Source organism: Leopardus geoffroyi, chromosome A2, assembly GCF_018350155.1.
Source record: "Leopardus geoffroyi isolate Oge1 chromosome A2, O.geoffroyi_Oge1_pat1.0, whole genome shotgun sequence".
NCBI classification, from domain to species: Eukaryota; Metazoa; Chordata; class Mammalia; order Carnivora; family Felidae; genus Leopardus; species Leopardus geoffroyi.
The window spans coordinates 146278520-146292182 of record NC_059331.1 but is presented as its reverse complement, the minus strand read 5'-3'; the positions used below and the strand labels follow the sequence as shown (position 1 = coordinate 146292182).

The window sequence follows — 13663 nt, the reverse complement described above, 5'->3', positions numbered from 1 at the left end:
GAGAGACAGGAAAGACCTGGTAATTCTGGAGAAGTGAACCTGTTTTGTTTCCCTAGCACACCTGAGGGACACAATATGCTTTCATTAGCAACAGGGGCTTTCGAAAGCTGGGATTCTGTGGGAGCACTACCTGCTCCCCCCAAATGGAGGCTCACTGGACCAGACCCTAAGAATGTGTCCTGGAAGAGCTAAGAGTGAACGCTCTCAAGATTAATCTCCTTCCCATTTGGTGTGAGTGCTTAATAATAATACTAATACTAATAACAACAACAGCAGCAGCAGCAGCAGCAATAGTAGCAGTGATAGTAGTTAAGTTATTGCATGCTTACAATGCTCCAGGCACTAAAAAGAGTGGGACTAAATATTCCTGGGTCGCCTGGGTGGCTCAGTAGGTTCAGCCTCCGACTTCGGCTCAGGTCATGATCTCACAGTCCATGAGTTCGAGCCCCGCGTCGGCTCTATGCTGGCAGCTCAGAGCCCGGAGCCTGCTTTGGATTCTGTGTCTCCCTCTCTTTCTGCCCCACCCCTGCTTGCACTCTGCCTCTTTCTCTCTCTCAAAAATAAATAAACACTAAAAAAGAAAATTCTCTGCTGCCCCTAAAATTAGTGTGATTGACATATCCCCCTGGATGGGGAAGCATGGGGAGTCAGAAAACCTGCCATTTCCTTGTGACAGCTATTCTGGAAGGCATTTTGGATTTTAGGAGGTAACTGTGAAGGGAGTCAGGAAGGAGGACAAACTTCAATGCCAGAAAAGGGCTCAGAAGGAACATATCTGGGGCAGAAAACTGTAAACCCCTCTGGGTATTCTAGAAATGAGAGCCCCAGTATACACCTCTACGTTTCTATTTCAGAAGCAGCCATGTTTTCATTGTGAAATCTGTAATTCATCCAATAGTAATGGCTTCTTTCAGCCTTATGACCCACCAGGCTCTGGATATTTGATCCTTTCTGGGGTCACTATAAATCATTAATGCACCTCGCCTCAAGATGCCTGTAGCCAAGAAGAGAAATCTGCCTCTGGAAGGCATCTGGGTGGAAGTGTGTAAGTGGCCCGAGTTGTGCATAAAGAGACTAGGAAGCGGGTCTAGGTGTCTGCACTTCCTCTTGTCTCAGGTTTTCCTGTGAGGCTCTGTCCTTAGAAAAATAGGCCAGTTCTTCTTGCAACCCTCCTGCCCAGCTGTTCCCCCGTTGTGGATTACTTCAGTCACATGGTAATGTTTTTTTTTTTCTGGTTTTGTTTTCTTTTTTAAGCAAAGCCATGCTGTCTATGAGCTGAGAAGGTCACTGGGAGGCAGGGCTCTGGAAGGACAGCACCTGCGCAGAGGGGCACAGCTTGCCAGAAGGGCAGTCTTTTTGCTAGAGCCTTTAGATCAGCGCCATCCAATACACTTGACTGCAAAGATGGAAATGTTCCCTATCTGTGCAGTTCATTACAGTAGCTACCACCTACCTGTGGCTATTTAAATTTAAACGTGACTGGGCGCCTGGGTGGTACAATTGGTGGAACATCTGACTCTTGCTTTTGGCCCAGGTCATGATCCCAGGGTCCCAGGATAGAGCCCAGCATCGGGCTCTGTGCTGAGTGTGGAGCCTGCTTGAGATTTTCTCCCTCTTTCCCTCTGCCGCTCTTCCCCACTCACGCTCTCTCTCAAATAAACAAATATTTTTAAAAATGTGAATAAGTTAGAGTAAAAAATCCAGTATCTCAGGCCACACATGGCTGTTGAGCACATGCAATGTGGCTAATGTGACCCAATAACTGAATTTTATTTTACTTAAATTAAAAAACAATTTTTTTTATGTTTATTTATTTTTGAGAGAGAGAGAGAGAGAGGGAGAGAGAGAGAGAGAGAGAGCATGAGCAGGGGAAGGGCAGAGAGAGAGGGAGACACAGAATCTGAAGCAGGCTCCAGGCTCTGAGCTGTCAGCACAGAGCCCGATGGGGGGCTCAAACTCACAAGCCAGGAGATCATGACCTGAGCTGAAGTCGGTCACTCAAGGCGCCCCTACATCTTGGGTTTTGATGCCATTTATTTTATTTGCCTCTGCTAAAATTTATCATGACACAAACTTAAAAAAAAAAGTCAATTTATTTAGAGAGAGAGAGAGTGCATGTCCCTGTGCCTGCAAGAGAGCAGGGGAGGGGCAGAGAGAGAGGGGGAGAGAGAGAATCCCAAGCAGGCTCCATGCTGTGAGCGCAAAGCCCAACACAGCGCTCGATCTCATGAACCCTGAGATCATGACCTCAGGGGAGACCAAGAGTCAGATGCTTAACCGACTGAGCCACCCAGACACCCCATGACACTGACTTCTAAAGGGAGTAAAATATACCATACCCACTCCTTAAAACAATCCTGCAAAAGAGTGACCCATACAAAGGAACAGATGAATCAGATGAATGATAAAGACAATGATTTTCACCTGTTTTAGATCTCCTTGACTTCTTTGGTTGCGTGGGTTGACAAGAGGGAGTGAAGAGGAAGGAAGGGGACCCACAGTGGCAGTAGAGGGTACTGCAGAACTGGGTTTGGTTTCCAGTCTCACCGTTTAGTTGCTCAGTGACAGGTAAGGCCCAGCTTTAGCTGCGTCTGCAAAATAGGGCTCAGAAGCTCTGTTCTACCCACCTTCCTGGGTGAAGGTAGAATAATGCAGGCGGTGCTTGTTTAGTCACTGGAAAGGGGGTTATGGTGACAGCAACAGTCATAGTAGTAAAAACAGAAAAGGAAAGGGGCTCCTGAGTGGTTCAGCGAGTTAAGTGTCCGACTCTTGATTTAGGCTCAGGTCGTGATCTCACGATTGGTGACTCTGAGCCTCACATTGGGCTCTGGGCTGACAGAGCAGAGCCTGCTTGGGATTCTCTCTCTCTCTCTCTCTCTCTCTCTCTCTCTCTCTCCCTCTCCCTCTCTCTCTCTCTCTTCCTCTCTCTCTGCCCCTCCCCTGCTTGCTCTCTCAAAATAAATAAAAAAATAAACTTAAACAGAAAAGGAAAGAAAGAATAAAGAAAAGAAAATGATGAAGGGCCTAAACAATGACGGTCAATGCTTATAGTCAAAAGTCAAAAGCAGAGCAAAACTGAAAGTTATTTTCCTGGTATGACATCTACCAACATGTTTTCCAGGATGAAAACTATTCATTTTAAGACAAAAGCTGACTGGAATAGGGAAACACTGTCTGCAAAGAAAGCATGGTGCCCAGAGGACACTGTGCAGCACCCGCTTCCCAGTCGGCCCGGAGCGAGCGGCTCACGTACTCACTCCTCACCCTGTTCTTTCTGAGCCACGGCTCAGAGCTCTCCTCATCTGACTCAGGTTTGGGAGTGTGCTCTACCTTCCCCTCCATTAAAAAAGACCTACGGTTCTGAAGGGATAGGAGCTGTAGGACAGATGAATTTTCATTTGCTTTTTCTGACAGAATAGGTAACACCTCAGCTTGGTCTGAGATCTTCCCTTCAGGTGTTCCTGTCAGTGGAGAAGAGAGCCATTTACTCCCCAGGAGGGCAGCCCCCAAACCCACAGCTGCTGTAGGCACTGCTCTGGGGGACTTTCAGGAGGGGAGGCTCACAGCTCATATAAAACTGTTTGTTCAGGGGCACCCGGGTGGCTCAGTCGGTTAAGTGTCCGACTCTTGGTTTTAGCTCAGGTCATGATCTCACGGTATGTGAGGTCGAGCCCCGGATTGGGCTCTGTGCCGACAGCCCAGAGCCTGCTTGGGATTCTCTCTCTCTCCCTCTCTCTCTCTGCCCTTCCCCTGCTCGCACTCACACCTTCTCTCTTTCAAAAAATAAATAAGTAAACTTAAAAAAAAAATTTAAAACTATTTTCTCAGGGGCTCCCTGCTTTGAGTCCTGGGGGCGATGAGCTTATCATCTGTGGATTAAAGGTACAAATAATATACTAGCAAAGAATGCAACAGCTCTTTTCAAAGCTACTATCATGCTTTACGGTGACTGAAAATGTACCTTTACAATAAACTTTATTTCATTTATTATACTAGAATAGCATATCAGCACCTTTTTGGAGGAGCAACATTGACATATTTCCTAAATTAATTTAATACTGATATCCACTGACTCTTCTGGGAACAAGTCCATATACTGATGTGTCCAGATAATGAGCGCACAGAAAAAGGGAGAATGCGAGATGTATTTCACAGTTCATCAAGATGAGGACTGGCGTTTTAGCTCTTTTAAAGAAGAGCTGGAACAGAGGGACATCTACTCAGTAAAAGTGGGTGACAGTGGTGGTAGAGAATAAGGAAGAAGTGAAAAAAGTCCCCCTTGATGATGGAGATTGAAATACAATGCAGTCGTGAGATGTGAAGAGAGATTATGCCCTGAGAATGACGAAGGCCACAGCAACTACAGCTGGAAGAGAACAGCAGCCCTGCCTGAGAACAGTGATATGACCAAATCCAGGAGCTGTTAAACAATGTCACCTTCAGTCAAAGTTCCTTCAATTTCCTTTACTCAAGCCTACACAGAAAGAGCTTCTGGTCTCCGATTTCTTTGCAGTGTTTACCTCTGGAACATAAATCCTTCAACGGCATCAGGTAAGCATTTGGATCTGTCCTAAAGACAGGAGGGCACAAGAATACCCTGTATTCTGAAGTATAACTGAACATATTCTGGGGAACGAAGGGGAGATGAAATGATGTGGACGGCTAGTAAGAGTTTTATGCTCACAGTGTACCTATGTGCCAAGCACTATGCTAAGCACTCTATAGGAATCATTCTGTTTAATGCTCACATCAACCTCATAAGCATGGAACTGTCATTAGCCCAAGTTTATAGTGAAGGCTTAGGTTAATTTGCTTGCCCAAGATCACAGAGCTTGCTAGTGCAGCTTTTAGAATAAGCTAGGCCTGCAGACTCTCCCATCTCCCTTGCCCCTCTTACTCACAGCACTAGACCAAATATCCACAAAGTTCTATGGCCCCAGCCACCACTTTCTATGACAGAGGCTCTTAATCCTTGGGCGGGGGGCCGAGGAAGGGGGGATCCTCTAATTCATTTGCACATCTGACCAAAGTTATGGGTCCCGGAAAACTACAGAAAACGTGCATAGAGACATGGATGGAACTAAAGTGTATTAACGCTAAGAGAAATAAGTCAGTCCGAGAAAGACAGATTTCTATGATTTCACTCATATGTGGAATTTGAGAAATGACAGATGAACGAACATAGGGGAAGGGAAGGAAAAATAGGATAAAGACAGAGAGGGAGGCAAACCATAAGAGACTCTTAAATACAGAGGACAAACTGGGGGTTGCTGGAGGGCAGGTGGGTGGGGATGGGGTAAATGGGTGATGGGCACTGAGGAGGGCACTTCTTGGGATGAGCACTGGGTGTCATACGTAAGAGATGAATCGCTGGGTTCTACTCCTGAAACCAAGACTGTGCTGTTAACTAACTTGAATTTAAATTTAAAAATAGCAAATAAAATATAGATAAAAGAAAAACAAAACTCGTATAGAATTTCTCAGGGTCCAAGACCCCAGGTTGAGGATGCCCTAATGTCCTTATAATGCACATAAGGGTTGGTTTCCACAGAGAATTAAAGCACACACGTTGCCTCCTGCAGATGCAGCCGCACTTACCTCTTTATAATCAATACAGAACACAACTTTGCGGCATCCTGTCTCACTTGGGAGGCCTTGCGGAATAGGAATGTGGGTTCCAATTTCTCATGCAAGGACCCCACCCAGGAATCCTGCTCTCTTATCTGAACTTCATGTTTCTGTCCTCATATATCTACTCTTTTATCCCTCTTGCTAAAAAGATCAATTTTTTTAAAAAAAGGTATTCCAATGAGCGTAGCTGAGATTAAACGAAACTAGGGAAACACATTTTTACAAGTTTCTAACGGGGACAAAGAAAAGTAGCAAGGTGGAAAGGTGAAGAAGACATATTCAGTGCGAAGGAGAAGACAGAATTTTGTTTCTAAAGGAATTCAAAAACTGATTTGGCTTGATCTGGCAGCTGATGTGGGTAGTAAAACGTGCACTTGTGTTACAGTGTAGCAAGACTGAGTGGGGCCTTGTAGTTGTAGGACATTTATGTTGATGAGTCTTAAGGGGGATCCCTGGCTGCAGGACTGTTGCCAGGGCCGGGTCAGAACAAAGAGGGACACGTGGCACCGCAAAGAAATGAGAAGGGCTGCTCTTTCTGTAAGTATAATGTTAATGCCTTGTAATCAGCTTTAATTTTGAAACAGACCTAGCCTTCTAGTCCACTTCTCTCCGTTGAGGGCGTGAGGCAAGTAGGCAGCCGCGAGTCTCAGCCAGGACAGCACAGGCCACAGTGGATGGTCTCTGGGTGTCGGGCAAGGGAGAAAGATGCATTTTGCAAACTGTCTGGTGGAACCCAATCAAGGGCTGGAGGCAGAGCCAAAGGGAAGGCCCAGTGAGGAGCAGGGGAAGCAAACCGGCCACCAGCTAGCTCAGGGCAGAGATGCACATTCCCCGGAGCACTTTCTACCCCCTTGGTCTCTATCTCCCTAGAGGCAGGTGGGAATGTTGCAAGAGTGCTGGCATAAATCGAATGGCTGCAGGAGGGCTTGGACAGAAGCTTCTAAGGGGTGAGGAAACAACTCTTAAGCTGGGTTTACCTCTTTGGGAACATCATGTGCTTCTCCCGCAAACAATGTCCCCTGGTTCTAAATAGCAACCCCTCCCCCGCCAACTGAATGAAAATAAGAAAACATGTTCACTAATTGCAAGGTGATCTGCTCACTGGAAATACTAAAATTTGATAGCTGACCACTGAATGGTTCTATAATTTCTGCAACTGGAGAAACACAGACCTATGGGCTCCCCCGGACTTAGCAAAGCAAGCTCTCACACATGTGGAGGGGAGGACTGCTGGACAGCGGAGCACTTGGCATCAGAAACCACCAGAGCATCCCTATCGCCGGGAACAGGCTGGGGCAGGCGGGCACTGTGGCTAAACCAGACAAAGGCAAGTAGCTTCTACCAGGGATGGGGAGAGAGGCCCGACATTCCCTAAATTATTTGTTCAACACCGGGAGACAGTCATCACGCTGTATTTGTGGAGTCCAGGCAGAAGCTGGCTCACATCACAGGGAGGCAGCATAACTGAGTGGTGTGGAGACAAACTGCCTGAATTCAAATTCCACTTCTGCCACTCTCTCTGTGAACGTGGCCAAGTCACTGAAACTTTCTGTGTCTCAGTTTCCCCACATGTTAAATGGAGACAATAGTGTTTACCTCAGAATAGGGTTATTCTGAGTTTTAAGTAAGTTCATGCATGTGAAACACTTAGCAGAAGACTTGCACATAGCAAGCATTATATAAATGTTTATTAAATAAAGTTAATAAGACAATGGAATTGAGATACAGAATACAAGGTCGATAGTGGGAATGCAGATTCCTAGCTTGGAGTACTCTGTAAGTGGGGTGTGCCCCACCCTCATCTTAGTACAAAAAATGAAATTGAAGAAGTTGGGGTAAAGGAGAGAAATTAAAATTTCAAAGTGCAAGAACTGAGCCTCTATAGAACTCTGCATACACAGAATGGACAGCCACAATTTCTTAATCTAGAAAGACGCACCTGGTTTGGTCTTAAGAAAATAAGCACGACTACAGGGACAGTGTTTCCTCCAGCAACAATTAGTGTCTCATTCAATTCATTGGGGCAGTATTAAGAGCACTTGCTTCCCACTTCTGGTCCATCTCTGTGATAATGAATACTCCCCACTTCCCCTGCCCTAGGGAAAGATGGGGCAGAAGGAGAGGAGAACACTTAGTTAAATTAAAAGAAAGCTTTAACACTGTATGTTAACTACACTGGAGTTAAAATTGAGGGGGGAAAAAAGGCTTAATTCTTCTAGATGAACTTTAAAATTACTGTAAAGGTCACTCCCCTCACAAACCTTTTTGGAATTCTGATTGAATTTTTTTCAAATTTGGAGACAGGACTTTCACTGACAGCTAATAATAACAGCACGATAATAAAATACTACAGTAGAAAGAACAAAATAAATAGATGGATGGAAATAGAAGATACCCCATGCAGTCAATTTAAGAATTCTGCATATGGGGGCGCCTGGGTGGCTCAGTCAGTTAAGCATCCAACTCTTGATTTTGGCTCAGGTCATGATGTCACAGTTCGTGGGATCGAGCCCCATGTTGGGTTCTGAACTGAGCATGGAGCCTGCTTGGGATTCTCTCTCTCTCTCTCTCTCTCTCTCTCTCTCTCTCTGTCCCTCCCCTGACTTGCTCTCTCAAAATAAATAAATAAACATTAAAAAAAAAAAAGAATTCTGCATATGGATACCAATAGCATTTTTCATAGAACTAGAACAAATAATCCTACAATTTGTATGGAACCACAAAAGACCCCGAATAGCTAAAAAAAAATCTTAAAAGAGAAAAACAAAGCTGGAGGTATCACAATTCCAGATTTCAAGTTATACTACAAAGCTATAACAATCAAAATGGTATGGTACTGGCATAAAAATAGACACACAGATCAATGAAATAGGATAGAAAACCCAGAAACAAACCCACAATTATATGGTCAGTTAATCTTCGACTAAAGAGATAAGAATATAAAGACAAGTCTCTTCAACAAATGGTGTTGGGAAAACTGGAGACAGCTACATGCAAAAAAATGAAACTGGACCACTTTCTTTCACCATACACAAAAATAAATTCAAAATGGATTAAACACCTTCATGTGAGACCTTAATGATAAAAATTATAGAAATAAGGACAGGCAGGAATATCTCTGACATTGGTCGTAGCAGTATTTTTCTTTTTTTTTTAATAAAAAAAAAATCTTTATGGCACAAAAACAGACACTCAGATCAATGGAACAGAATAGAGAACCCAGAAATGGACCCACAAACGTATGGCCAACTAATCTTTGACAAAGCAGGAAAGAATATAGAATGGAATAAAGATAGTCTCTTCAGCAAATGGTGCTGGGAAAACTGGACAGCGACATGCAGAAAAATGAACCTGGGCCACTTTCTTCTACCATACACAAAAATAAACTCAAAATGGATGAAAGACTTAAATGTAAGACAAGAAGCCATCAAAATCCTTGAGGAGAAAGCAGGCAAAAACCTCTTTGACCTTGGCCGCAGCAACTTTTTACTCAATGCATCTCCGGAGGCAAGGGAAACAAAAGCAAAAATGAACTATTGCATCAAAATAAAAAAAGCTTCGGAACGGTGAAGGAAACAATCAGCAAAATTAAAAGGCAGCTGACGGTATGGGAGAAGATATTTGCAAATGACATATCAGATAAAGGGTTAGTATCCAAAATCTATAAAGAACTTACCAAACTCAACACCCCCAAAATAAATAATCCAGTGAAGAAATGGGCAAAAGACATGAATAAAAAAAATTTTTTTAATGTTTATTTTAAGAGAGGGACAGAGTGTGAGTGGGAGAGGGACAGAGAGAGGGGAAGACACAGAATCCGAAGCAGGCTCCGGGCTTGAACTGTCAGCATAGAGTCTGACATGGGGCTCAAACCCACAAACTGTGAGGCCATGACCCGAACCAAAGTCAGATGCTCACCCAACTGAGCTACCCAGGTGCCCCATCTGTGGCGGTATTTTTCTAGATATGTCTCCTGAGGCAAGGGGAATAAAAGCAAAATAAACTACTGGCACTACATCATAATACAAAGCTTCTGCACAGCAAATGAAACAAAACTAAAAGACAACCTGCTAAACAGGAAGATATAAAAGTATGTAAAACATGCTTAACATCACTCATCATCCGGGAAATGCAAATCAAAACTCTAACGAGGTACTACTTCACACCTGTCAGAATGGCTAAAATTAAAAGCATAAGAAACAGTAAGTGTTGACAAGGATGTGGAGAAAAAGGAACCCTCTTGCTGCTGGTGGGAATGCAAACTGGTGCAGCCACGGCGGAAAACAGTACGGAGGTTCCTCAAAAAGTTAAACATAGAAATACTCTATGATCCAGTAATTGCATTACTGCGTATTTATCCAAAGAATACAAAAGCACTGATTCGAAAGGATATTTGCACCCCCATGTCTGGTTATTATTTATAATAATATATGGAAGCAGCCTAAGTATCCATCAATACATGAATGGATATCGAAGATGTGGTATATACACAACGGAATAATGTTCAGCCATAAAAAAGAATGAAATCTTGGGCCATCTGGGTGGCTCAATCTGTTAAGCGTCCGATTCTTGGTTTGGCTCAGATTGTCATATCACGGTTCAGTTTGTGAGATGGAGCCCCAGGTCAGGCTCTGTGCTGACAGTGCAGAGCTTGCTTGGGATTCTCTCTCTTTCACTGCTCCCCCCTACCTGTGCGCATGCTCTCTCTCTCTCAAAATAAATAAATAAAACATTAAAAAAAGAATGGAATCTTGCCATTTGCAACAACATGGATGGGTCTAGAGAGTGTAATACTAAGTGAAATAAGTCAGAAAGACAAATACCTTATGATTTCACTTATATGTGGGATTTAATAAACAAAAGAAATAAATAAAGGGAGAATAAATAAAGGAGAGACAAACGAAGAGGCTGCCCCCCCCCCCCCGCTTTTTTTTAAAGATTCTCTTAGCTATAGAGAACAAACTGGTGGTTACCAGAGGGGAGGTGGGTCAGAGGATGGGTGAAGCAGGTAAGGGGATTACGAGTACACTTATCGTGATGAGCACTGAGTAATGTACAGAACCATCGAATCACTATATTGTCCACCTGAAACTAATATAATGCTGTATGTTAACTACACTGGAATGAAAAAAAACTAAAAAAAACATTCTGCATGATAAAAATGGCATTTCAAATCAGTTTAGAAAGGATGGATTTCAACCTTTTATGGAATAAATGGTGCTGGAATAGATTATATAGGGGAAAAAAAAATCAATTCAGATCCCTACCTAATGCCACATTCAAAATAAATTCCAGATATTTCACAGTATTTAAAATAAAAAAATGAGACCACAGAAGAACTTCCATATAGATATTTATCTGATCTGGGGCCTATGCAAATGTAAAGGCAAAAGAGAAATAATTAAGGAAATAAAAATGAAAGTAACAGAAATAAAATAAAAATAAACTGAAAAAAAAAAACCACCTATTTGCAACATATACAATTAAAGGGGTTATACCTCTAATATAGGATACTTTCTCAGCAGCTCTGGTGAGAGTCTTAATGGGACAATAGTTGAAACAGATGATCCCCATTACCTTTATTGATTAACTATGAACTATCTGCTTAGTTCCCCCGCCCCCATCTAGCTTTGAGGAATAGAAGACAGCTGCATGAATATGCAATAAGATCTCAGACATAACAGCACCTCAGAAGAGGTGCCCAGGTGCCAATATAATTCCTATTTTTAATTATTTTTGCTGAAATAGGAAGGCAGAAAAAAGATGTGGGAGATCTGGTTCCCTGAAGATTGCTATCCATGGGTGGAAGGTCAGGTGAGAGGTGGTTATCACTCAAAGAGCTCCTCAATCCCTGTGTGGGCCTGCCTTTAGAGAGTGTACAACCTTTTATATTAAGATGTGGGGGGCTGGGGGAGGGACAAGGAACCACTGTGAGAAAAAGAAAGGAAAAGAAAAGAGGTAAAGGGAGGCGCTCACGGAGAGTCCTTTTCCAGTCTTAGGCAATTCTATCTGCACTTCAAAGAAAAGAAAGCCGCCTGTGAAAAGCTTTACTTTGAACTAAACCATGAGATTCCATGAGACCAAAAACTCATTTAGTGCTATAGAAAAAGGAGGAGCATAAAATAAAGTAATACTAGTGCTTGAATAGTCAGTCCCCTTAGTGTTGGGGCAGGGTAGAGTCCAGAAAAAAGGAGATGTCTACAGGGTGCAAGGTCTCTGTCCAATCTGCCTTGGTGACCCAGAAATTAAACTTCTGCCACGCATGCATGGGTTATCTCTAACTCGCACACCACCGTCCTACAGGACACTGCTTCATATCCTTGGGCTGCCTGGCCATCTCTCACCAGTTACTGTACTCTATCAAGCTCCACACCCAATGGTTCTCCATCTCAGAAGACACAAAAACTCCTCTGCTTCAGGCACAAACAATATCCAGATTGCTCTTAGAAGAGCTGTCTGCTATGGTTTTATTTAAAACATACTGTGGAATCTGGGATGTATTTCTTTTTCCCTGGTAGTGGTGTTTCCAAATAGCACACTGTTCTGCTACCATCTGGTTCTTCCTGATAATAAACTCTTCCTGATAATCAACTTGGTCTATCGGCTGACCCCATAAGGTTGCCATCACAGAAGTGACAAACTCTGGCAAGACAACACGGTCTGAAAGAACGATGAAAAGAGAATCCCTAAAAGACTACCCGGAAACCAAATTGGCTAGTTACATGGGAAAAATTTGGTTCTAGTCCCACAGCAAATCCTACAGCACTCTGGGTGAAATGTCAGAAGACAGAAGGAGCGTCAGAATTATTTGAATCATATCCAATATTAGAGTCATTTTCTGGATTCCCCAGGAAGAGATGAAATGATCGGCCTTTGCCTAAAATTGCTGGAGTAAGGCGCAACTCAATGGCCTGATTTGACACAGAAAAGCTGTGCCGAGAAAGTGCTAATTCCAACTCTCAAGTCTTAGTTCAGCACATGTCAGTGGTCACAAACTGGGGATGGTATTCTTTGGGAACCACTGGCTTTTAGGATGTAGACCAGAATTTTCTCTTATCGCAAACACACAGCCAAAGACATGAAATCAACACAACGGACTCACACAACCCTAAGGCTACGGAAAAGAGGCAGCTTCTAGGAATCAATAGTGGGTGTGGCTCAGCTTTCCCCCCACACTGCCGAATGGATCTATTTGGCCCGAGACCCACAGGGTCCAAATACTTACATATAAATTCATCTGAAAAGGTGAGGCTGAGAAGGAGCCAGAACGATAAAGCTGTCTGTTCTCCTTGCCCAGACAGGTCAAGACCATTAGAAAGGATAACAGTCTCCTATCAAATGCAGGCAGAGAAGGATCTGTAGTAGTTCCATCGTAAATAACAGCAATTTGCACTTCAGAAGAATGTCACATAGCCAGATGTCCTATCTGTTCAAGGTAGATTAGGACTCAGATGAGGAACAGTGTAAGGTAAGGAAGTAGGGGTAGGACTCTAGCTAAAGAGGGAAGTTTTCCTTACTTCTTCCTGTGGTCCATTTCATCCTGAACATACCCAGCTGGAAGATGCCCTTTATCCTGCAGTGTTCTGGCTAAGATCAAGCCTATCCCTGTTAGGGTTAGTTCATGGAAGCCCTAGCCCTACAGAAAAAGCAGACTATAATTGTAGTTTTTTATTTTTTTGTTTGTTTTCTTTTTTTTAGGAAAATGATTCTCAGAAGCCACAGTGGCTCTTTACATTTCTTGTGTTAATTCTTCTTTGGGTGACAGACACAAACACATTCCTCTTCCCACTTCCAAAGGAGGACACAACTTGGGGTCTTTCTTCAAAGACTTTTCCAACTAACTCTATTCACTGATGAGGGACCTATCCTTTAAAAAGTTCCAGGCACTTTTCTTTCAGCTACTAATGTCAGTAAGGAACTTTCTGCCTAAATAAAAGTATGTTATTATTTATCCTCTTTTTAAGACAAAAGAAATCTCCAAAAACCATGGAGTAGTTTGTTCTACTTAACCTAGTAGACTAGTAGTAGTACC

General features: G+C 43.1%; 1 protein-coding gene across 7 annotated transcripts in view; it reads right to left on the bottom strand.

The window, feature by feature from the left end:
- The window catches only part of NRF1 (nuclear respiratory factor 1), a 145348-nt gene that overhangs the window by 18446 nt on the left and 113239 nt on the right, over positions 1-13663 (bottom strand). For 2 of the 7 annotated variants that reach the window (XM_045495619.1, XM_045495622.1), the window contains one exon: positions 7300-7727. The exons of the other annotated variants lie outside the window; for them this stretch is intronic. In XM_045495619.1, coding sequence (XP_045351575.1) covers positions 7642-7727 — 86 coding nt within the window. In that variant the 3' untranslated portion in view covers positions 7300-7641. Of the gene's footprint in view, positions 1-7299; positions 7728-13663 lie in introns of those variants that run through there. 7 annotated transcript variants of the gene reach the window in all.